The sequence below is a fragment of the Mytilus galloprovincialis genome, chromosome 2 (genome assembly GCF_965363235.1).
Source record: "Mytilus galloprovincialis chromosome 2, xbMytGall1.hap1.1, whole genome shotgun sequence".
Lineage (NCBI taxonomy): Eukaryota > Metazoa > Mollusca > Bivalvia > Mytilida > Mytilidae > Mytilus > Mytilus galloprovincialis.
This window is the reverse complement of record NC_134839.1, coordinates 87732825-87760017: the sequence shown is the minus strand read 5'-3', so window position 1 is coordinate 87760017 and position 27193 is coordinate 87732825. Positions and strand designations below refer to the sequence as shown.

Sequence of the window (27193 nt, the reverse complement as noted above, 5' to 3'; positions counted from 1 at the left end):
AAAAGCTAAAAATAGGACAAACTCAAGTTTTAGGCTCTAAATTTGCAATATGTGACATTTTGCCCCCAAAAAGATTGAAATGTGGCTACTATTATCTCAAATGATCAGTTAAGACAAAAAAAAAAACAATTGTTTTCTGATTTGATGTTTCACCGCATTTTGCTTAAAGGTGTCATACCACCAATTAAAAGTCCCTATCTGTTCAACCAAATTTTGCAATTTTCACAGCTTTCTAAATATTTTACCTTAAGTTTAACTTCATAGAAACTAGTTATATCCTGAATTGTACAGGTGTCACCTTTCTGCATGCCAATTTTCAACATACATTCAAAATCATATAAGAAAGCAGAGAGCTTCCGAAAGGAGGTACCACTAAAAATAACCCCTGGTTTTCTGGAAATCTTAAATTAGTATACTATGGAGCGCATTAATCCTCAATTTTTAATGCAAACTCATAGACAGGTAAATTTTGGCTCAAAATGGTCTTAATATATTTCTCTTTAAACAAAACTTTCATTTCTGCAAATTTGTTAGTTAGTTTAGGTGAACAATGACATCAAATGCACTTTTTTTTGTCCGAGTAGGCCTACTTTCACATACGTTCTAAATTTGAGGGAGTAATTGGTGGTATGACACCTAAAGAGACAAAAAAGTTGATTAGAAATCTTTTATTTTGCTTTATTCTTAATCCTTAGTCAATTTGTAGTTAAAAACAGCCTATCTGAGCATTATGCGACTTATAATAAAAATTTCACAGCTCAATTTAAACTGACTGTAATGTATGACTTTGATAGAAAATACTTGAAAATTTCATTTTGGGCTACAGGAACATAAACTTTCAATATCAAGATCATTGTTTGCTGATTTTTTCTTGTTTGTTCTACTTCTTTAAAGACTTCCAACAATTTTTGCAATGAATTTACTAAAAAATCCAAGGTATTGAAGTGTCAAGGAATATTGACCCCCCCTTTTTTTCATCTGGTGTCAGTAAAGTACTACAAATTGATCAAAAGTGCAGTCATGGTCATTTAACTGTGTTTATTTACATCATTTAATAAAATTTCAGATATAAAAATTTCATTTGGAATAATAAATGGTGCTTTTGTGAGTTTCTGCAGTGCTTACATTAGGCTATGCTATCTGCCAAGTACATAGTATGACGCAATGCTATAAGGGGTAAAAATAAAATAATTTCATTAAATCTGCATGACAAAATTTTTTTGGGGGTAGTAAACAACTTATGTTTCAATGTTTAACACCACAGAATAACTTTCTGTGCATTTATAACATTATTTAGGACATTTTTTTATATAAAAGCATATTGTCAGGATGGGAAAAGCTAAAAATAGGACAAACTCAATTTTTTGGCTCTAAATTTGCAATATGTGACATTTTGCCCCCAAAAAGATTGAAATGTGGCTACTATTATCTCAAATGATCAGTTAAGACAAAAAAAAAACTATTGTTTTCTGATTTTGATGTTTCACTGCATTTTGCTTAAAGAGACAAAAAAGTTGATTAGAAATCTTTTATTTTGCTTTATTCTTAATCCTTAGTCAATTTGTAGTTAAAAACAGCCTATCTGAGCATTATGCGACTTATAATAAAAATTTCACAGCTCAATTTAAACTGACTGTAATGTATGACTTTGATAGAAAATACTTGAAAATTTCATTTTGGGCTACAGGAACATAAACTTTCAATATCAAGATCATTGTTTGCTGATTTTTTCTTGTTTGTTCTACTTCTTTAAAGACTTCCAACAATTTTTGCAATGAATTTAGTAAAAAATCCAAGGTATTGAAGTGTCAAGGAATATTGACCCCCCCTTTTTTTCATCTGGTGTCAGTAAAGTACTACAAATTGATCAAAAGTGCAGTCATGGTCATTTAACTGTGTTTATTCACATCATTTAATAAAATTTCAGATATAAAAATTTCATTTGGAATAATAAATGGTGCTTTTGTGAGTTTCTGCAGTGCTTACATTAGGCTATGCTATCTGCCAAGTACATAGTATGACGCAATGCTATAAGGGGTAAAAATAAAATAATTTCATTAAATCTGCATGACAAAATTTAATGGCTAATATGCATTATGAGCCACTCCCTGTCAATCAAAATGAAAAATAAAACCAGGAGAAATTTATCTCAAACGAAAACTCATTGGAAACGTTCAAAATAGGTGAACATTACAACATTGAGACTATTTTCGTATTTTGTTGCTAGGCTATACAAAACATTACACAAATAAGACAATGCATGTTTTATTAACAGATTTGAAGCATAACCAATGCTTATATTGAGTATCATGGAAAATATAATAAAATGACTCAAGTAATACAACTTACATTTATCAGCAATTCAGACAATATTAGTATCTTTTTAGCCAATTACATACATAGTAATTAGTAAAATTGAAAATTATTAAGTCCATTAATTCTAATTTCATTTGATGAGAATGCCATTTATATAGTATTAGTAGATTGTAGGTGGGATAGTAATTGACATATAGTGAGCGACACATATATCAAGCATGATGGAAGTAATGTGTAAACTACTATAAATCAATCACTTTTATTTTAATCTGTTCAAACTTATATGTATAGAAGAATAATGTGATCTCAATTATAAAAGGAAGCATTCTTTTTTTTAAATAAATTTTGAAAGAGAGAACACTCCATGGTTTGACATTTAAATAATTAATAATTTAAATGTCCAGTTTAAGGTGACGTCATTTTACTGAATCTTGAATTTTCTGTGTACTGTCTTCTCATTATAATTAATTCCTATTCCCATGATGTTGTCTGCTCTTTGTTTCCCCTTAAGTGTTTTCTTATTGTTAAAAATATAGTTGTGTATAATACATAAAACGGTATAGGCACTTTGATGACTTATGGAATGTTATGATTAAAAAGTATTATAAAAAAATTCCAACAAATATTTTCACTTGAAGATAAACAATCTCATTCAAAACAACACAATAATAAAAAACATAATATAAACACCTTTCAATGTGCTCAAAGCTATCCTTTTTTGTTTGTAAGCTAAACTTTGGCATTTCTCAAGTGTAACTGCGTCCTTACTGCTATTTCTGCATTTACAAAATTAAAAGTTGAAGCTTTTTTTTCTAATTTCAATTGCTCAAAAAGACAAATTGATGTAATGCATGTCAATGCAAATTTCAAGGTTTTAACTTTGGTACACATTTAAATGGTCAGTTCCCATGTAGCTTTGCCATATTGAAATATCATATTCCAATTGATAATGTTTTACAGAAATACCATCAATATCTTCCCTTAAGTAAAAACAAGGCATAAAAAAACATTCATATTGATATAGACAATGGCAATGTGAACAGTAGTTATGGAATGTAAAATTTAAGAAAGACTTTACATAAACTTTTCAGCATCAATATATACATATAAAATTTTAAAATTAGATTTTTTTGTTTGTAATTGACCAACTCTAATACCTTCCTTATCATATTGAGAAATATCGCATTCTACCTGTCAATAAGTCATGATATGATTATCAACAGTCTTTAATCTTTTAATGCTTCATAGAAAAAAGTAAAGAAAATCTATATTACCTTTAAAAGGAAAGAGATGTGGTATGATTGCCAATGAGACATCTATTTAATAGAATTCAAATGACACAAATTTAAGTATGATAGTTCACTTTGTTAACTACCTGTTGCAGTAGTAATAATTATTCTATTTTAATGCACAATATAATTTTTGCAACTGACATTTGCGTAGTACATGTATACATATTTTGTACATAATAACAAAACAAAACAAATATATATTGAACTTTTCTGAAATTTTATTTTGTGAAATATTATCTAAGGATTAAAACTTAGATATACAAAAGCCTGTTTGACTATGACTTACTATTGCATAAAAATCTCATCACAAAAATCGTTTTATAATTTGATAAGCTCTGCTTTTAAACATCAACATACATTCCTGTATCCTTTTTAGTCTAAAAATGTCACTATTGTTTTCTTCCATTAGTCTAAATCTTAAATTCTCTAGATTTTTTTCATAAAACTTTAAACTTTTTACATTATCAAAGTTCTTTCACATGATAAATAGATATTTTTGTTAATGTTATAAAAACATTTCCTCAAAAACATGTAAATAAAACTATATTTAAAAAATGATTTACAAGTTCATTTTAGGAATGACTGTAATATTTTTTCTGTCTATGAAGAAATAACATAAAAAATGCGGTACACACTGAATAACGCGTGTAGCGGGTTATTTAAAGTGTGCACCACATTTTTTATGTTATTTCAAATAAACAGAAAAAATATTAAAGTCATTTCTTATACTTTAATTCTTAATTCCATTTTAAACCGGAGTAAATCATGAAAAAACATTGATGACGTCACGATCACATGACAAAATTATGTCTATGAGCTGATAAACAAAACAATGTAGGCCAATCAAAAGACCTGTTACATCTAAAATTAAATTATATTGTATTAATCATCTACATTATCTTTACTAATCATCAAATGCATCACAATTTCTAAAGTTTAATCATTTTCATAATGAACATTTATAAAATAATTTCATACTTTTTATAAAACTTAATAAATACTTAATCTATACATAGAACTATCTGATTTGATCACAGTTACGGTATATTAATGTTGTTCTCTCCAAACATTATGCTAAAAAAAAAACATATATCTTTGTTGTTAACAAAAACTCAGCATTAAATAACCCAATCTATAAAATAACCAATAATTTTTCATTTCTTTTACATGATCAGATTTTATACTAGGAAAAAAATAAAAACAATACTTTGTCCTCTTCAGGACCAAACCAAACAATCTATATTTGAATTATTGTACAGCTAGATGAACTAGAGGCTCTAAAGAGCCTGTGTCGCTCACCTTTATTAGCTGATGCTTTGGAAATCATGTAAAATAAGGTTAAAATCATAATTTATAGTATAAGATATCATTAGATACTATAATAATATCTAAGAAAATAGCAAAAAACTGCAAAATTTCCATAAAATTACTAACTCACGGGCAGCAACCCAACAACTTGTTGTTGGATTTTTCTGAAAATTTCAGGGCAGATATATACAATTGTGATGAATATATTTGCCACAAGTCACAATGCTCTAAATGCTTCAGTTTCAGAGATATAAACCACAAACTGCATTTTACCCTATGCTCTATTTTAAGCCATGTCTGCCATCTTGGTTCACGAGGCAGGGTCATTGGACACATTTTTAAAACTAAATTATCTTATGGTGATTGTGGACAAGTTTGGTTACATTTTGTCTTAGCAGTTTCAGAGGAGAAGATTTTTGTAAAAGATTGCAAAAATTTAAGAAAAATTGGTAAAATTGACTATAAAGGGCAATAACTCCTGAAGGGGTCAACTGACCATTTTGGTCATTTCACTTATTTGTAGATCTTACTTTGCTGAACATTATTGCTGTTTACAGTTTATCTCTATCTACAATAATATTCAAGATAACCAAAAACGGCAAAAATTCCTTAAAATTACCAGTAAGGGGTAGCCACCCAACAACCAGTTGTCTGATTCATCTGAAAATTTCAGGGCAGATAGATTTTGAATTGAAAAACAATTTACAACACATGTCAGATTGCTCTAAATGCTTTGGTTTCAGAGTTATAAGCCAAAATCTATATTTTACCCCTATGTTCTATTTTTAGCCATGGTGGCTATCTTGGTTTGCTAGCTGGGTCAATAGACACATGTTTTAAACCAGATCCCCCAATGATGATTGTGGACAAGTTTGGTTAAATTTGTCTTAGTAGTTTCAGAGGAGAAATTATTTCTAAAAAAAATTGTCAAAAATTTACTATAAAGGGCAATAACTCATTAAGCGGTCAATTGACCATTTTGATCATGTTGCCGTATTTGTAGATCTTACTTTGCTGAACATTATGCCGGTTTATAGTTTACCTCTATCTATAATAATATTCAAGATCATAACAAAAAACGGAGAAATTTCCTTAAAATTACCAATTTAGGGACAGCAACCCAACAACAGGTTCTCTGATTTGTCTGAAAATTTCAGAGCAAATAGATCTTGACCTGACAAACAATTTCACTCCTGTCAGATTTGCTCTAAATGCTTTGGTTTCAGAGATATATGCCAAAATCTATATTTTACCCCTATCTTCTATTTTTAGCCATGGCGGCCATTTTGGTTGGTTGGCCAGGTCACCAGACACATTTCTTAAACTAGATACCCCAATGATGATTGTGGCCTAGTTTGGTATAATTTGGCCCAGTAGTTTCAGAGGAGAAGATTTTTGTAAAAGTAAAGGACGACGACGGGCGACGGATGCAAAGTGATGAGAAAAGCTCACTTGGCCCTTCGGGCCAGGTGAGCTAAAATGAATACATTACACCCTTTAGATATTTCTATTTCTATTTTCTAAAATGTTTCCATTCACTCAAATCAAGTGAGATGATTTTTTCTTAGTGTAGAAATAGAAAGCAGAGACATCAATCATATGTCTTTGGTTATGCCTAGGAAATTAGTTCTATAATAAACAGATCATTATTGATTTTTGAAACTCAATACAATTTACATATCCTCATCACATTTATAGAGATGATGCCTTTAATGAGAGGAAGAATGGGAAAATGTATTGAATTTAAACAAAACAACATACATAATCTAGACCTATCAGGTATACCATATCCTTTCTTTTTCTAGTTTGTCTTCATTTAATCAAAAACTTCAAAACATATTATATTTAATTATTTATAAATTTTCAGTAGTTGTATTTCAAGCAATTCAGATGAAGGTCCATTTAAGTCAAAAGAAAACATAAAAGGTTCAGTTCTATATTCAAACTTTAAGCTTGATAGAACTAGAGAGTCTAACTCTGTTAGTGTCAAGTTCGATTCCTGACTGATTTAAATAGTCTCAGCTTACTTCCCTTTAATTAGGTTGGCAATCTGATTTAAAATGTCATCAGGTGAGTTAGATAATATTTTGTAGTGTCCTGACATAACCATACATATTTAACTTGAAAAAAGTTCAAACACCAAACCATCTACGCATTTATTCTTCTATAAAAGAGATATGAGTGTATTAGTTACAAATTTCAAAATAAATCTGGTATCATAAAGAAATGCTTTGTTTGTATTACAGCAGGAAAAAAAGAATTTGTCAATGATTTGTTATAGTGTTGTCTGTTAATTAGGGTGGGGTCCAATCTTCTTGAAAATGCTAGTTCGAAGGTAGTGTTATGTCAATTGGTTAATAATTCATTATTTTTAATAAACACAAGATTTGTTTTTATACAATCAATGTAGAATTTCTAAGGTCACTGAACCATGAATGAAGGTATGGTTTGCATATTACTGGGGTTCATGAATGTTATAAAAATATTCTTATAACAACTGACTATTCTAACTTACTTATTATTAATACGCTAAAGCAGAATATTTGATGTTGAAGCATGTGTAAAATAACTATTTTAGCATTGCATTTGAACATGAAAATCTCAAAATTTGAGTTTACCTCTTTACTGCATTTCAATAACTACAAATTTTAATATGTTAATGTGCACATTGCAAATACTTGACCACTGGCAAAATTATAAAATCTTATTGATGCAACATTTTGTTATTGCACATTTTTCACAAATAAAAAAAAAAACATCATAAAAAAACATCATAATAGTTTCTATACAGTAGCATTACATATCATTCACAGGAAAAACTAAGGAAAAATGGTTTATATATATATCGACATATATTTGAAAACTTTAGATATGAATAATAAAGAATATTTGAAGCTTACAACTTTCAGAAAATCCCCATCCTTATGTTCTAGTTTCCCCTTTCTAACTTCTGATTATAGCTGCCTGTGCGTGAAGTACGGTAAGTTAGTTTCAAGCCATAGTTTGAATTTTAAATATAGTGTCTAGAAACAGAAAACGCATGGGTGTAATGACTAAAGGCTACCTGTAAATGAAGTCGTGCAAATGAATAAAAATTTGTCTTCAATCTTTAAAATGTTTAATCTTTAATGGTTGCAAATGTAATGTAGCTAAGCATGATGTTCATGACTGAAATCATCAATCTAAAAATCTTTTTATACACCAGCATTCTATATATCAAATGTTTATTGACATTTATTTTTCCTTTATACACATACCTTATGAAAACTTAGCAATGAAAAAATCAAAACTGTATCATTACTGAGGAGATTTTTCCTCATACACTATGTCCAACTGACATGCATTGCTGGTAAGGCAATGTACAACAAATATTAATGGCAAACATTAAATATCAGTTGTTTAAACATTTTGATTGACAATGCTGAAGAGAAAACCCTTATTCTTACCTCCAAGGTTATTACAAAGAGAACAATGTATGGCACAAGAGTTGACTTTTACAGAATGATGCAGCTTCTCATGTGTCTGGTACTGTCTTTCATTTAAGTGCTGAGTTCTTACAGAATTTTTTTAATATTATTTGACATCATCAAATAATCACTACCGATGTTTTGAAACTGGTTTCAATAATTTAGCACTTACATATTATAAATGGTTTACAAATTATAAACATGAAATTTAAGGGAACAAATTTAAGGATACCCCTGCAACATTTAGATTATATTGAAGTTAATTATCTCCCCTTTAACATATTGAACTAGGGTTATGCTTCTTTGTGCACATCATCAGGAAGTGTTATACAACTGTGTAAAGCTTGTCAATATATGCCAATCCATTTAAAGGAGTAGTTGCCCTTACAAGTTACATGGATAAACTGATAGACAGACTTACAGACAGAGTGATTCCTTTAAACCCGACCAAAAACTTTGTTTGTGGGGATTTTAATATGTGTATCATACAATGAAATAAAAACAAATATAAAATGATATATAAAATAACAGTGATTAAAAATATAACAAACAAAACATAAATGTTAGGATGATCGATCATTAACAATATATACAAATTTATCTGAACATGAATTAAATGTAGTCAAGTTTTGTCTTCAGACTGAGACAAAATGGCAAAAGTTCCTTTCCAGGACTTGAACAAAGGCCATAAATAGTTATGCATTTTTATATGGTATGCTTGAAGCTATAATCTCTGGTTTGTAATGCGTATCTATTGTAAATATTATATCATCAAACTTTTTAACTTTATACTTTCAGGTTGCATTCTAATTTTGATCTTTCTTTGCAAAAATAGGGATCTTTTGTCAATCTGGGACCAGTCCAACTACATAAGCAGGTTCTAAAACAAAATCCAAATGTGTATGAAAACAAACTATCAGTTACTCATTATAAATATACAGCAATACAAACAATCCTTAATGCACAGTTATGTTTTTTATTGTTAAGGAATCTTGATGCATATGCATATAGAAGAGTAGATTAGATTAAGACCTTATAATATTCCTATATGTATGATTTTCTATTCTGTATCTTATGATAATATACATATCTATCAAAATATTATTGGAGCATATGATGTAAATAGTATGACCTTGAAAACTAGAGGCTCTAAAGAGCCAGTGTCGCTCACCTTGGTCTATGAGCATATTAGACAAAGGACACAGAAGGATTCATGACAAAATTGTGTTTTGGTGTTGGTGATGTGTTTGTAGATCTTACTTTACTAAACATTATTGCTGCTTACAATTATCTCTATCTATAATAAACTTGACCCAGTAGTTACAGTGATAATATTTTGCAAAAATTTACAAAAATTTACAAAATTGTTAAAAATTGACTATAAAGGGCAATAACTCCTTAAGGGGTCAATTGACCACTTTGGTCATGTTGACTTATTTGTAGCTCTTACTTTGCTGTACATTATTGCTGTTTACAGTTTATCTCTATCTATAATAATGATATCCAAGATAATAACCAAAAGCTGCAAAATGTTCGTAAAATTACCAATTCAGGGGCAGCTACCCAACAACAAGTTGCCCGATTGGTCTGAAAATTTCAGGGCAAATAGATCTTGTCTGCTATCTTGGTTCGCAGGCTGGGTCATCGGACACATTTTTTAAACTAGATACCCTAATGATGATTGTGGATAAGTTTGGTAAAATTTGTCCTGGCAGTTTCAGAGGAGAAGATTTTTGTAAAAGATTACAAAAAGTTACAAAAAATTGTTAAAAATTGACTATAAAGGGCAATAACTGCTTAAGGGGTCAACTGACCATTTTTGTCACATTGACTTATTGTAAATCTTACTTTGCTGAACATTATTGCTGTTTACTGTTTATCTCTATCTATACTATTATTCAAGATAATAACAAAAACGGCAAAATTTCCTTAAAATTACCAATTTAGGGGCAGCAACCCAAGAACGGGTTCTCCAATTCATCTGAAAATTTTAGGGCAAATAGATATTGACCTGATTAACAATTTTACTTCTTGTCAGATTTGCTCTAAATACTTTTGTTTCAAAGATATAAGCCAAAATCTACATTTTACCCATATGTTCTATTTTTAGCCATGGCAGCCATCTTGGTTGGTAAGCCGGGTCACCGGACACATTTTTTTAACCAGATACCCCAATGATGATTGTGGTCAAGTTTGGTTTAATTTGACCAAGTAGTTTCAGAGGAGATGATTTTTGTAAAAGTTAACAACGACGGAGACGACGCAGGACGCCAAGTAATGAGAAAAGCGAACTTGGCCTTTTGGGCCAGGTGAGCTAAAAAAAAACCAAACATTTCAACATATGTACTCTTTTGACTTATAATCATTTATTAAAAAGGTTGTGTTTTGAAATATATAACTGATAGTAAAAGAAAATGTCTACTTTGAGATATACTTTTTAAAAGATTGGTATCTCCAGTTCATTTACTATTTCTGTATGGTATTTGTTCTACATATATTTTGATTTATTATTTAATTTGATTATTTTACAGAAACAATTTGATTTATATGGTAAATAAATAATAAGAATCATAAGAACAATGAATTTTCTTCTGAGTAAATGCATATAAATAAAGTCCTTAAATTCTATAATATCAAATATAATTCAATAGGAATGAAATACTTCCTTTTCTTCGTCATTTTGATTGGTTTATAAACTCAACAATAATGGGTTACCTTCATAACTTCAGTATCATGGTTGTAATTTCAACTAAACACATCAACCCAAGGCAAATCCAAGAAGACAGACAAGGAGTTCCAAATTGTATTTGACATCTTAGGAAAATTGAATTATTCACAAAAATCAAACATATTATATTTAAACATAATAAATAACACACTTCATCTACGAGACAGCTTAACATTGTTCTTTTTTTTTCTTTTTAAATATGTTGGTATTGTATGCAGGAATGTTTGTAAATTTAAAAAAAGAAATACTTTTATCCGTTATGTCTTTTAAAATTTCATGTATGTGTTATAAAAAACAGGAAAGATTATATAAAATCACTTTATAAAGTCAAACAGATATATATGTTACTTGACACTTTTTGAAACCACTTATTGTCTAAATAATTTTCAGTTTTAGAACTTGAAAGTTATATATTGATGTTAGATTATTACAATTTAACTTAACAACTGATGTATGATTTTCGTGAAACTTTTCAATTCATTTTACCTGGACCAATTAATAGGTAAAATACCACCATTAATTCATTGTGAATTAACTTTGTTTTACAATTTTGTTTAAATTTTTGGTGATTTTGTAGCTTGAAATGACCTTTGAGTATTTTTCTATCTGTACATTAACAAATCTTCCAATGATTTTGTTTTGAACAATTTCATTACAAAAACATAAGTGTAATAACAATTTATTTAACGTTTCCAATCTCTACTTTTCAGTCTATTGTTTTGTTGAATGTTATTATAATTTGTCCTTATCCCATGTTGCTGACCTACTTTTCATTGATTTAATGTTATTTATTTGCTCCCTCTTTATCTTCTATCTACTATATTGTAACAAGAATGTGTCCACAGTACACGGATGCCCCACTCGCACTATCATTTTCTATGTTTAAAGGACTGTGAAATTGGAATAAATTCTCTAATTTGGCATTAAAATTAGAATGATCTTATCAAAGGGAACATGTATACTAAGTTTCAAGTTGATTGGACTTCTACTTTATCAAAAACTACCTTGACCAAAAACTTTAACCTGAAATTTGCACTATCATTTTCTATGTTCAGTGAACCGTAAAATTGGGGTCAAAACTCTAATTTGGCATTTAAATTAGAAAGATCATATCATAGGGCACATGTATACTAAGTTTCAAGTTGATTGGACTTCAACTTCATCAAAAACTACCTTGACCAAAAACTTTAACCTGAAGCCAAAAACTTTAACCTGAAATTTGCACTATCATTTTCTATGTTCAGTGAACCGTAAAATTGGGGTCAAAACTCTAATTTGGCATTTAAATTAGAAAGATCATATCATAGGGCACATGTATACTAAGTTTCAAGTTGATTGGACTTCAACTTCATCAAAAACTACCTCGACCAAAAACTTTAACCTGAAGCGGGACAGACGGACGAACGGACGAACGGACGAACGAACGGACGAACGGACGCACAGACCAGAAAACATAATGCCCATAAATGGGGCATAAAAATATGATCTTTCAAAACTGACCTACTTTATAAAAGAAACATGACTCTTGTAATCCTAATTTCTCTGTCTTATAATAGATTTAATTTATTTCAAAAAATTGAAAAATCATTTTTAAAAAGTTCCAACAACAGACAAACAATGAAGCAACAACTTATCATTCTGATGTTATTGCTTATCAAATAAAATGCTGCCATTACATCTGAAAAATTCTGGTTAACTCTAATGCAATGGTTTTGTTGAATTCTCATTAAAATATGTAACAACACTATAAAAAGCACCATATACAAAAACTTATATCAGTTAATGACAAATTCTGTATAGTCTAAAACATTACAGAACTGTCATAAAAAACATGATAAATGAAATTTAAACTCTCTACATCAAAAGCATATTTATAAGCAACCTATTTTACCAATTTATATAATAGCAAAATAACAGTTGTATAAGAAATAATTAGAAGTGTTGTACACAAATATGAACATTGTTCTCCAATTCTTGTTTTGAATTTCAATTCTATGACAATACATGTACATACAGAGATCTTGTCAATTTACATAGAATCTCAATTAAACAGCCTGACCTTATGCAAAAAGCCATAACAAACAAACTTTTAATGTGATCTACTACTCACAAATTAAAATCGTTCCTACTGTTGATTGTTAGCATAATACTATGACTTATACATTAGGTTCATAACAGCAGAATTACATATATTTGGCTATCTTAACTGAAAATCTTTCTTTATATATTGTATTTGGTGGTATTCTATGACCTGCATAATATGTCACACAACAACCATGCATATTTTAAAATATCAATTATATTAAATATGAGTGGAAAACCTCTAAACAATTGCATTTATGTTCTTCCCTAATTTCACAACCTGTATAGCTATAACCCATTATTAAAATTTGCTCAATTTGGTTTTAGAAAATCTGAAATTGTAATAAAACAACTTCTATTCTATATCATTAACAAATTTTCAATCCATACGATAATAAGGTCATATTCATAACAAAAATAGAATAACTGCTTGGGGAAAAGACTATTGTATGGAATACAGGCTCTTCGAGTCTCTAGCACTGATTAGACTTTAGATTGTTCATTGGGTGGTTGGTTAGGCTCAATAACTTCAATAGTACTGTCGTCTGATGCTGATGAGGAGGAAGTTCTAGTCAATTCTTCTTCTGAACTTGCCTCTCTGAGTACCTATAAAAATAAAATATACACATAAAACATTTCAATTTTTTATTTTAATTTTCTAAAGTAACAAGCTACTTCTTTGATCTAAAAAGGATTCATCTCTGTAAAAATGCATTTTGCCATAGTAAGTATAATGCTATCATCTAAGATACCCATTATCATCTACTCTTAACCTTGATACAAATACATCATCCTAAAATGTATACTGGCACATCAGATTGGCTTCAATATCATAATTTCTGGTCAAGTCAGTTTAAGGGGCACTTAATTCTTGTTGTTTTCATTTAGCTTGGATAGCTAAGAATATGCTATCAAATTGTCAATATCAAATCAATGCATTTTATTTTGAATTGTTAAATAAGTTAAATTATGCATTAAACTCACAAACGTTGGTTGCTTTCACTTGGCTTCAAGTATTTGTGGTCTGACAATAAAAATTTAATTTTTTTTTTGAAAACTTGTGCTTTACCTTAAGACTGCATCAAACTGGTTTAAACTTACCCTCAAATGCTCTTCAATATCAGCTAGTGATTGGTCAATCCAATCCATACTGCCAGAAAACTGACAAGCATGCTTTGTGACTAAAACAAGATGGCTAACAGACAGAACCAATGCTGTACATCTGAAATATATTAACAATGACATCACAAATTGATATCAATTGATTGTCTGATTGTCTGATTATAGACATAAGAAGATGTGGTATAAGTGCCAATGAGACAACTCTCCATCCAAGTCACAATTTGTAAAGGTAAACCATTATGATTGTCTGTTTGTCTGAAATTTCTTGCCTTTTTCCTTAAGCAGTCTTTTTTAACATTTGACCACAAGTGAATGGTTGTAAATCTACCGGTTAGTACTTCTAAATAAATTGACCTACATTGTAATCAGTAAAGCAAACATTTTTAGTAATTGTAACAGGGGAGAGAGCTTCAGATTCTCTCTAAATAAACATGATAAATGCATGGATCCTGCCTTAATTCTTAAAATGAAAAGCTTTTATCAACATAATAAGTAATAAACTGTTATCACAGAGATATGGCTCGCCTTTTTGTAATTTTGATAATGCAAATTAAAATGCCAATTTACTTAAACATGTAAGTTATGCAAATATTCAAAGTCGATGAACCATGTCTGAAGGTACATGGCTAAACAATCTCCATGGAATGAGATGTGCCAATGTTAATACAACTGCATACCAAATACCATTGACTTATTATAAGTCGTTCCCTTTAAACAAACCTAATCACAAACATTAACTTGTAAACTATGTAAAAGTTTCAAAGTCAATGAACCATGATCAGGGGTGGGACTATATAATCTCCATGGAAAGGATGCTTTCACATGCTAATACATTTGCATACCAAATATCATTGACTTAACAATAGGAGTTCATCTTAAACTGATCTAATCACAAACTAATACATGTAAACTAAGCAAAAGTTTCAAAGTCAATAAACCATGACTGAGGGGGCGGGCCAAATATTCTTCATGGAAATGAGATGTGCTAATGCTTATACAACTGAACACCAATAAACATTGGCCTACCACTAATGGTTCCCCTTGAACTGATCTAATCACAAACTAATACATGTAAACTAAGCAAAAGTTTCAAAGTCAATAGAACATGACTGAGGGAGAGGGGCCAAATATTCTTCATGGAAATGAGATGTGCTAATGCTTATACAACTGAACACCAATAAACATTGGCCTACCACTTATGGTTCCCCTTGAACTGACATAAGCACAAACTAATACATGTTAACTTAGCAAAATTTTCAGTCTATAGACCATGACTAAGGGGGTGAAGCCAAATAATCTCCATGGAAATGAGATATTCCAATGCTTCTACAACTGCATACCAAATACCATTGACCTACCACTAGTGGTTCCCCATTAACTGACCTAATCACAAACTAATACATGTAAACTATGAAAAGTTTCAATAGACCTTGACTGAGGGGGCGGGCTCAAATAATCTCCATGGTAATGACATGTGCCAATGGTAATACAACTGCATACAAAATATCATTGACCTACCACTAGTGGTTCACCATGAACTAGACCTAATCACAAACTAATACATTGTTGACGACGCCGTCACCGCCAACGCCGGAAACAGCTTACCTAGGTCTCGCTTTTTGACTCCTTCAAGGCAAGACAAAAATTATGAAGGCTTAATTAGAAAACAAGTGTTGCTAGGAAGCAATTTGTGTAATGTCTAATGATGATGAGGGTCATACAGTAGCACTTGTCTTACCTGGCTTCTAGTAATCTAGGATCGAGTGGAGGGTACATGGAATTGACAACTTCATCGACTCTAGGACTTATCCTTTTAGCCACAGCAATAATATCTGTCAGTAATTCTTGGGTGCGTATCATCTGGGCATTTCCCATTGTCATACCAACTAGTCGTTCCGTCAAAATATGACAGGTTTTTAAAATGGCGATACAATGAGGAACTAAACCACTGAAATGCACCAAGCAAAAAACTTTTATGAATATATTATGCCAATGTTTCGATCATAAGCACTTAATTTAGTTCAAATTTACTTTTTCAAGTATCATTAGTAAGCTCTTCTTTGATACTCTCACAAATGAGAAAAATCTTGAATAGTATAGATGTATGCATGATAATTAAAAAAAAAAATATGATGACTCCTCTTTTTATTTTTTTGTTCTTAAAATTTGTCAAAAGAAAGATGATATACAAAACTGTCTCTTTGTAATGCAGAATAGCACCAATAGAACTCTACCTTAGGTTTTGAGTTTTGTTACATTTGTGTAAGGATGTTATGTCAGGAATTAATACACCATCTTATCTCCCTTCTTTTCAAATTCATAATGTTAAAACAGTGTTTTTTTTTCAATTATCAGAAAAAACTATTGAGTTTAATAACCCCCGGCCTTTGAATCCAGTGATCATCAATATATTATCAATTCTTCCTCAGTCATAATTACCTTCCATCATTACCGAACTGAACAAACAAATAACACGACGGGTGTCATATACGGTGCAGGAAATGCTTACTTTCTGGAGCACCTGATTTCACTCCTGGTTTTTAGTGTAGTTCGTGTTATTTCTTATTTATATCTGTTGATGTAAATGTCCTTTGGTTGTTTTAGTCTGTTTACTCCTTGGTTTTGATTGTTATTGTCTCTAAGGGCAAAGTGGGTGACATAAACAAACCCTTCAGCGATCAACTCATATATATCAACTCCAAATGGTAAATCTAAATTCAATGTATTATGCTTAGTAGCTGAGAAATCTGCCATGAAAAATTTCAATAAGACTTAAGGTGGTACCTAACACTACAGGGAGATAACTCTGTAAAATCAGTAGAACGTTTTTATGACGTTGTGTTGTTAAGGGAATATTAAGCATCTCAATGATCAAAATAAGTGTTTGTCAAACTGCTATATCACCAGTGTAATTTTTCTGATTAAACGGTTGGTTCAAATTTTTTGATTTTTTTATATTTTTGTTAAAGGATCAAAGTAAATACTGTGTCAAAATTTTATGAAAATGAAACGAGCCAAATTAATTTTAGTGAAAGTGTTGGGTACCACCTTAAAAAGGAGAAAAAAGAGAACATATACTTTTATCCTTTAACACAGCGAGAAAAAAAGGATGCAAAAAAATTGTACGGTAGTAAATAGCATAATTGAAAACTACTGTCTGAACTTATAAATAATAATAGTAAGATTGCTTTTATCAATTTGATTACTAACGTTGCATCATCAACCCAATGTTCATCTTGTAATAATTGATCTAGTCTGGGGTTAGATATCCTAACTTCATCTAACTCAAGATCAGCTGGATTAGACTGCGCGTCATCTTCTATCAACTGTACATCTGGCCTAAAATAAGAAATTAACAGATCTGATCTAGTTTTGTCTAGATTGTGTCTTCTTGTATCTTTCGTACATTTGGCTGTAAGCAAATCAATTATATATCAATTATTTAAATTGCGGTTTAAAATATATCTGGTTATTACCTGTATTCAAATCAATGCAAATGTATTTATTTATGTCTGTAATTTGAAAAAGAGATGTGGGGAATTGTGTATGTAGCTAATCTCATCACAAGCAAAAAAAGTTTCAAAAAACCCCAACACTTTAGGGATCATAAACCATATTTTAACACTGAAGTATAACTATGAATTATTGTTCTGTACTTAATACACTGTGGATTATGTAGCTCTTATTCACTCCTAGATATGTTTTCATGATAATTTATGTTTAATGCTCTTATGCTGTAATAATAAATTTTTAAAATAAGCTATTTTTAAATTGGTGTCATTGTGAACTTTATAAGCTATGCATATTGAAAATAAGAAAACTGATCTAGTACAGATCAATTCTGTTTTAATTTATCCATGTCTTAAATCTAGGACAAGAAATCTTGTTACTAAAACATAAGTGAGTAAGAATATTCTCCTATTCCATATTTCAGCAAACATATTTAAAAGAACCGACTAAAACATACATATGGGCTTAGATTAAAATTTCTGTGTCATTTTGGTCTCTTGTGGAGAGTTGTCTCATTGGCAATCATACCACATCTTCTTTTTTATATATATATTCATATTTAATATGGTTTGATATAAGTTTATTTCATCCTAGTAGAATTAAATCAGAATGTTCAAGTTACATATATATAGATAATGAATAAAAAAATCCTTGTTCTGAAGACCATTAACTCACAATTGAGGGTGACTAAATAATTGTTTGTGCAGAAGTAACCATATCCCTCCTATTTCCATTGATTTTAAAGCTTACCTTGTATCCTTCAGTTGTGATGTTATGAGATCTACTTTCTTACACTTCACCTTACAGACATACATCAGTCCAACTAGAGAGGCAATAAATATGGTAGCTAATACACCAATGGCTACGGCCACTACTGTTTCCATCATGGTCTGGCAATGACTAGAAAAAGTTATCCAACTTCACCAAACTTTTCAAGGCCCTATTCATACTGAAAAAAGAGACAGATTCATTTATATCCTCTTTTTTCAAAAGTCCTTTCACACAAACTTATGATCATATCATGGATATATTCTCCAAAACATTATTCATAAAATCAAGACATGTTATTGTGAAATTAACTGAACCTTTTAATATGTATGAACAAATATTTTTAAAATTGCATTTTAATTTTTTTTTTAAAGAATTAAATGTTCCATTTAAATGATAATTAATGCTCTTGTCTTGCACTTTGCCATACTTTTTAATATGATACATGTACATGTATATCATTTTCGTGTTTTACTTGATCATTCCTGAAGATGAATTTGTTAAAGTATTCAAATCCCTCAAACACAATTCTCATCATAAGCCAAATTGTAGGAAGATTTTTTAAAATAATAATGATGATCATGATATAAAAAATAACTTCAACTTTATCAAATATGACCTTCTAGCTTGTAACGTCTATTAAACCTAAATATAGTGTACTCTGTAATATGAGCAACTGCACTTTTATGTCTGCCGTTTGTCATGCATGACTTCCATACAAAACAAACCAGTGATTTATTTATTAGTAAAATTGACATTTAAATCATTAACTTGCATGATAAAATCATATCTTGTTATAGTAGTTAAGTGTTTTAGGTGCATACTAATAATATCTTTTTCAGTAATTTGTAAAAATCGATGGAAATTACATTATGTCCAATTGAATGCACAGAAACATTGAAAAGAGATTTATTTAGTTTAATAATAAGGACAATGAATGCATTGTAGAGTTTTTATAAAACGCCCTTGACGTTTAAGTGGTTTTGATTTGGTTTGAAAGAAATGTCATTTTTTTATTTGGAACTTGTTATCCTAACTCCCCACTATTATTTTCAATTGTTATTTATCAACAAATTAATTTATTGTTGTTTTAAAAATTAACTTGAAGACTTTGATGTAATTTGGCATTAAATGAGCTATGAAGTGTGTTTCTTAATATTTTCTTAACTGAAAAATCTACTGCAATATCTTATATTGCAAGATGATGTTAAATGTACATACATGTATATATCATGTATATGTTGCCATGTCAGATAACATCTGTAATCAAAACATTTTGACAATAATTTTAATCAATTACAATACATAAAATCTCAATTAGTTTTAATAGCTCTAATAAACACAGGTTAAAAATGTGCAACAAATTTTATTTATTCGTTAAACCAGGGATAGGAGAGAAAATAGAAAAAAAAATCCTCTGTCACATTAATGTGGCTGTCCCAGTGACGAACACGGCCAGTGGTTGTCTTATTTCATTATGGTAGAATTAGGTGCTTATGGCAGATTTTTGATATCTTCTATTTTATTCATGCACCACTATTTTACATTCATCTAATAATTAAAAGCTTGTATAATTGTAAGACATCTGTCTATTATTAACCTTTAGATGTCTTTTGGTTATTTCTGTTTTGTTGCAGTCTCATCCACATATCCCTCATATCTCCTTTTATGTGTACAATAAAACAATTTAAGATAATACAATGTACCACATACAACACATGGATTCATTAATTTTCCTGGAAAAAAATTTAATCTCCTGTTTTACCTAATCATGCTTATTTCATTCAAACATTATGAAAATATGATTTTCGTTGAATATTTAATTTGTGGTTTAACAACTATGTTGTATACCCCAGAATTCATCAAAAATTGGTATACAACTAATAATACCAAATGTTTATAATAGTTTAAACCAGTATAAAGAAAACAAAAAATGGTAATCCCACTTTTTCAAAATTATTTTCACTCAATAAAAGTACAATATACTATTACATCCATGAAATGAGTCCAAGGTCAGGCCTAGGTCTGCCAGATAGACATGTACACCTTACAATATTTCCATACACCAACTATAGTAGACCTATTGCATACAGTATAAAAAAAAAAACAGACCAAAACACAAAAACTTAACTATAACTACTGAACAATGAAAATGAGGTCCAGGTCAGATGACACCTGCCAGTTGGTCATGTACACCTTACAGTCCATCCATACACAGAATATACTAGACCTATTGCTTATAGTTTCTGAGATATGGACTTGACCACCAAAACTTAACCTTGTTCACTGATCCATGAAATGAGGTCAAGGTCAAGTGATAACTGTCTGACAGTCATGAGGACCTTGCTAGGTATGCACATACCAAATATAGTTATCCTATCTATACTATTAAATGAGAAGACCTCATTTTGTGTGTCGCTTCTCTTCCTTCCACAATTAATTAATCATCATGCCTCTGTGTTCTTTAGGTAACATGCATAGTCGCATTTGTCATCCATTCTTATATAATTATTCAGATTGAGTTATTTTGGGAGAAAAACAACAAAATAGGTGTCCGGATATTGTTTCCGTTATCAGACTGACCTTTAGTTATAGATAAGACTTCCGGTTTTAACATTCACAAGAACAACCAATCGTATGATAGATTACAAAAATGAAAAATAAATAAGCCAATCAAAGCGTTCTCCATATCATGGTTTTTAGATCGCAAGAACCACAACTATTATATTTCCTTAAGGACAATTATGTTTTCACGTTTATCCACCTGTAAACTACGATAATACTACTATAATATACAGAGACTCTCTGTATTCTGTCTACTTTTTTCTGAAATATTTACTATCTAAGGGGTCATACCAGTTGCATATATATTGAAATAAGTAAAACATATGGAAACAAGAATATGTCCATAGTATACGGATGCCATATCGGCACTATCATTTAGTTTACTATGTTTAGTGGACCGTGAAATGGGAATAAATAAGTGGGACAGATGGACGGACGGACGAACAAACGAACGGACAAACAGACTATAAAACATAATTCCCATAAATGGGGCATAAAAATTTATTGTTGAAAGTGAAAACTTTAACCTGAAGCTGGACAGAAGGACGGACGAACGAACGAATGGACTAACAGACTAGAAAACATAATTCCCATAAATGGGGCATAAAAATTTATTGTTGAAAGTGAAAACTTTAACCTGAAGCTGGACAGAAGGACGGACGAACGAACGAATGGACAAACAGACTAGAAAACATAATTCCCATAAATGGGGCATATAAATTTATTGTTGAAAGTGAAAATAGTGATTTGTCCAAAATGAAGTAGGGTAGAGATTAGAGAGAGGCAGGACTTATTCCGGATGTCGGGATCGGGTGTTTTTAAGCTCGGGATTACGGGATTGATCTTTACGGGATGCCGGAATATTTTTTTTTAAATTTCAGAATGTTGGGATATGAATTTCATTAAAATATGCACCTCAGGATTTCATGTTTTTAAGCCCGGGATTTTGGGATCAGGGCCCCTCTGACCACCCCTCAAATGAGCCTTGGTCATTTATACGAGATTCAAATCCTACCATTGGCATGTTAAAAGAGCTCACAAAAGGAAAAGAACTGATGGATTGTCCTAGAAGCACATTTTATTAGAATAATAATGGTCTATAAGCAGTTTTATTTATTTCATGTTTAAAGTGGTGCAAATTTTTAATTTAATTTGACTTTTACTAAAAAATGCATTGTAGCAAAGGGGAAGAATAATTGTGGTATAAGGCCAGAAACATGAAAAATAATTGAATTTAACAGAAAGGAAACACATAACTTACTTTGGAAAAACAGGAGAGGGCTTTTGATACCTTATATGAAATTCTCAAGTCATAATATCTTTTACAAAAATTCATCCTACAACAGTTTACAAGCTGTATATGCCCGCGATTTCGCAGGTGTGATCTAGTTACTTATAATAAGAGAGAATCTAACATTACAAAAATCTTCACTTTTTTTCTAGTGGTCACTGAACCATGAAAATGAGGTCAAGGACAAAGGACATGTGACTGACAGAAACTTCGTAACATAAGGCATCTATACACACAGTATGAAGCACCCAAGTCTTCGATCCACCTTCTAAAATATAAAACTTTGAAGAAGTAAGCTAACGCCTACGCTGGATTACTATCCCTATGTCAAGGCTCGACAATTAATAAATTGGGAATATGTTCATGGGACACAGAAGATGCCCCTGCTTGCATATCCAATAAAGTTATAAAGGGACATAACTTAAGAAACGGTAAAAGTGATGCTACCCAAATTTGTACTAGATTTTAGTTTTGAGGCAATAAGTATTTAAGTTTTATAACATTAGTCATTTGGTTAAGGCAAACTTAAGTAAGAGCTTTTCCATTTATAAAGGGGCATAACTCTAGAATTACTAACGTGATGCCACCAAAATTCAAACTTAATTTGTGTTTTGTGGTTATAAGAATTGTGTATAAGTTTCATAACATTAGGTTGAATCAAACTTAAGTTAGAGATCCGAAACCTACTTTGAGACAGACCTATGTACAGATGTACAGGGTAAAGCTTAATGTCCCATCTGTTACAGTGGGGGCATAGAATTTCTTGTGAATTACTCATTTTCGTACAAATTTGATGTAATACATTTTTAATTCAAAATTATAGAAATGAACCAGGTGCTCCGCAGGGTGCAGCTTTATACGACCGCAGAGGTCGAACCCTGAACAGTTGGGGCAAGAATGGACAAAACATTCAAGCGTGATACAGCTCTGAATTTGGATTGTGATCAAATTTTTGACATTATATGGGTTTTTTACACAAAACAAATGTCAAGATTTTACAAATCAATTAAAGATTTCTTCTTCAAACTTATTTAAATCTAAAATTAAATAGTTTACACAGCATAGGTTTCTGACACAGAATGAATGTGGTCTAATGAACTTAATATTTTTTTTTTTGCCTTTGAGCAATTCACTATGCTGTTGAATATTAATCCTCTCAAAAAAATGTTTGAAGAAATTTTCTTTTTATTTATGAAATCTGAAATGAGAAAAATTTACCCAACCCCCCAACCCCATTTTTTTTCCACATCCCTCTTTCCCTTTTTCCAAAACTGATACCAATTCAAATTTCTAATGGAGTTTGCAACAATAATTACTCTTAAATACATCATAAAATATTACAAGAGGCTGTCACAACGACAGCAAACCGGATTTATTAACATTTATTTGTGTCCTGGCAATATCACAAGAACCATTACTGATGAATGGTGAAAGTGAAAATCGTCAATATCAAATTTGACCTCCATTTTGTCATCAGTATCAACATATTAAAATTTGAAAAGCTTAGATTGAATGGTTCATGAGTAAATGCAACAACATGAATGGAAACGCCATTTTACGATCTTTCAAGAACCATAACTCCTGAACAGTAAAAGTCATAATCGTCATTATTGAACTTGACCTCTATTTTGTCATCAGTAACAACATATTAAAATTTCAAAAGCTTTGGTTGAATGGTTCATGAGAAAATGCACGAACACGACGGGAAACACCATTTTTCAATCTTTCAAGAACCATAACTCCTGAACGGTAAAAGTCAAAATCGTCGTTATTGAACTTGCCCTCCATTTTGTCATCAGTAACAGCATATTAAAATTTTGGAAGCTTTGGTAGAACAGTTCATGCATAAATGCACGGACACGGCTGGAAACTCCATTTTTCAATCTTTCAAGAACCATAACTCCTGAACGGTAAAAGTCAAAATCGTCATTATTGAACTTGACCTCCATTCTGTCATTAGTAACAACATAATAAAATTTGGGAAGCTTTGGTAGAACAGTTCATGCGTAAATGCACGGACACGACTGGAAACTCCATTTTTCAATCTTTCAAGAACCATTACTCCTGAACGGTAAAAGTCAAAATCGCCATTATTGAACCTGACCTTCGTATAGTTGTCAGTAATAACATATTAAAATTTTAAAAGCTTTGGTTGAACGGTTCATGAGTTAATGCACGGACAACATTTGATTGCCGCCCGGCCGCCCGGCGTATATCCCAAAATCAATAACCGACATTTTTGTCACAAAAATCCGGTTAAAAATGTAAAATAACGTGCTTGTTATCACTGAATGGTAAAGATTGGTTGGTAGTAAAAGTGAATATACATTGTATATTGTATAAAACAATGATTTAAGTTGATTCAACTACTATTCTGAACAAAGAAAGATAACTCCAATTGAAAATTTCTTGCTATTGCACAATATTGTGCAATTAGATATTTCTTGCTATTGCGCAATACTGTGCAATTGAAAAATATTTGCTATTGCACAATACTGTGCAATTGAAGATTTCTTGCTATTGCGCAATACTGTGCAATTGAAAATTTCTTGCTATTGCACAATACTGTGCAATTGAAGATTTCTTGCTATTGCTGAATACTCTGCAATTGAAAATTTCTTGCTATTGCACAATACTTAATATAATAATTTTGGATCCTGATTTGAACCAACTCGAAAACTGGGTCCATAATCAAAAATCTAAGTACATGTTTAGATTCAGCATATTAAAAAAGCCTAAGAATTCATTTTTTGTTAAAATCAAACTTAGTTTAATTTTGGACCCTTTGGACTTTAATATAGACCAATTTGAAAACGGGACTAAAAATTAAGAATCTACATACACAGTTAGATTTGGCATATCAAGGAACCCCAATTATTCAATTTTTGATGAAATCAAACAAAGTTTAATTTTGGACCCCGATTTGGACCAACTTGAAAACTGGGCCAATAATCAAAAATCTAAGTACATTTTTAGATTCAGCATATCAAAGAACCCCAAGGATTCAATTTTTGTTAAAATCAAACTAAGTTTAATTTTGGACCCTTTGGACCTTAATGTAGACCAATTGGAAAACGGGACCAAATATTAAGAATCTACATACACAGTTAGATCCGGCATATCAAAGAACCCCAATTATTCAATTTTTGATGAAATCAAACAAAGTTCAATTTTGGACCCTTTGGGCCCCTTATTCCTAAAAACCTGTTGGGACCAAAACTCCCAAAATCAAACCCAACCTTCCTTTTATGGTCATAAACCTTTCAAAAAATTTCTATTTACTTATACTAAAGTTATGGTGCGAAAACCAAGAATAATGCTTACTTGGGCCCCTTTTTGGCCCCTAATTCCTAAACTGTTCAGACCTCAACTCCCAAAATCAATCCCAACCTTCCTATTGTGGTCATAAACCTTGTGTTTAAATTTCATTGATTTCTATTTACTTATACTAAAGTTATTGTGCAAAAACCAAGAATAATGCGTATTTGGGCCCTTTTTTGGCCCCTAATTCCTAAACTGTTTGAACTAAAACTCCCAAAATCAATCCAAACCTTCCTTTTGTGGTCATAAACCTTGTGTCAAAATTTCGTAGATTTCTATTTACTTAAACTAAAGTTATAGTGCGAAAACCAAGAAAATGCTTATTTGGGCCCTTTTTGGCCCCTAATTCCTAAAATTTTGGGACCAAAACTCCCAAAATCAATCCCAACCTTCCTTTTGTGGTTATAAACCTTGTGTTAAAATTTCATAGATTTCTATTCACTTTTACTAAAGTTAGAGTGCGAAAACTAAAAGTATTTGGACGACGACGACGACGCCAACGTGATAGCAATATACGACGAAAGATTAAAATTTTTGCGGTCGTTTAAAAATCTAAGTACATTTTTATATTCAGCATATCAAAGAACCCCAAGGATTCAATTTTTGTTAAAATCAAACTAAGTTTCATTTTGGACCCTTTGGACCTTAATGTACACCAATTTGAAAACGGGACCAAAACTTAAGAATCTACATACACAGTTAGATTCGGTATATCAAAGAACCCCAATTATTCAATTTTTGATGAAATCAAACAAAGTTCAATTTTGGACCCTTTGGGCCCCTTATTCCTAAACTGTTGGGACCAAAACTCCCAAAATCAAACCCAACCTTCCTTTTATGGTCATAAACCTTGTGTTTAAATTTCATAGATTTCTATTTACTTATACTAAAGTTATGGTGCGAAAACCAAGAATAATGCTTATTTGGGCCCCTTTTTGGCCCCTAATTCCTAAACTGTTGGGACCTCAACTCCCAAAATCAATCCCAACCTTCCTTTTGTGGTCATAAACCTTGTGTTTACATTTCATTGATTTCTATTTACTTATACTAAAGTTATTGTGTGAAAACCAAGAATAATGCTTATTTGTGCCCTTTTTTGGCCTTTAATTCCTAAACTGTTGGAACCAAACATCCCAAAATCAATCCTAACCTTCCTTTTGTGGTCATAAACCTTGTGTTAAAATTTCATAGATTTCTATTTACATAAACTAAAGTTATAGTGCGAAAACCAAGAAAATGCTGATTTGGGCCCTTTTTGGCCCCTAATTCCTAAAATATTGAGACCAAAACTCCCAAAATCAATCCCAACCTTCCTTTTGTGGTCATAAACCTTGTGTAAAAATTTCATAGATTTCTATTAACTTTTACTAAAGTTAGAGTGCGAAAACTAAAAGTATTCAGATGACGACGACGCCAACATCAT

At 30.9% G+C, this 27193-nt stretch overlaps 1 protein-coding gene across 6 annotated transcripts in view; it reads right to left on the bottom strand.

Annotated features, from left to right (window-relative positions):
* Positions 1-2249: 2249 nt before the first annotated feature.
* The window catches only part of LOC143064741 (transmembrane protein 98-like), a 36240-nt gene continuing 11296 nt past the window's right edge, over positions 2250-27193 (bottom strand). For 4 of the 6 annotated variants that reach the window (XM_076237808.1, XM_076237809.1, XM_076237810.1 and 1 more), the window contains exons 2-6: positions 18576-18774; positions 17526-17654; positions 16054-16263; positions 14295-14415; positions 2250-13799 (exon numbers count right to left, since the gene is read on the bottom strand). In XM_076237808.1, coding sequence (XP_076093923.1) covers positions 13677-13799; positions 14295-14415; positions 16054-16263; positions 17526-17654; positions 18576-18712 — 720 coding nt within the window. In that variant the 5' untranslated portion in view covers positions 18713-18774 and the 3' untranslated portion in view covers positions 2250-13676. Of the gene's footprint in view, positions 13800-14294; positions 14416-16053; positions 16264-17525; positions 17655-18575; positions 18775-19814; positions 19835-20193; positions 20216-27193 lie in introns of those variants that run through there. The other 2 variants (XM_076237812.1, XM_076237813.1) reach the window with 2 other exon arrangements.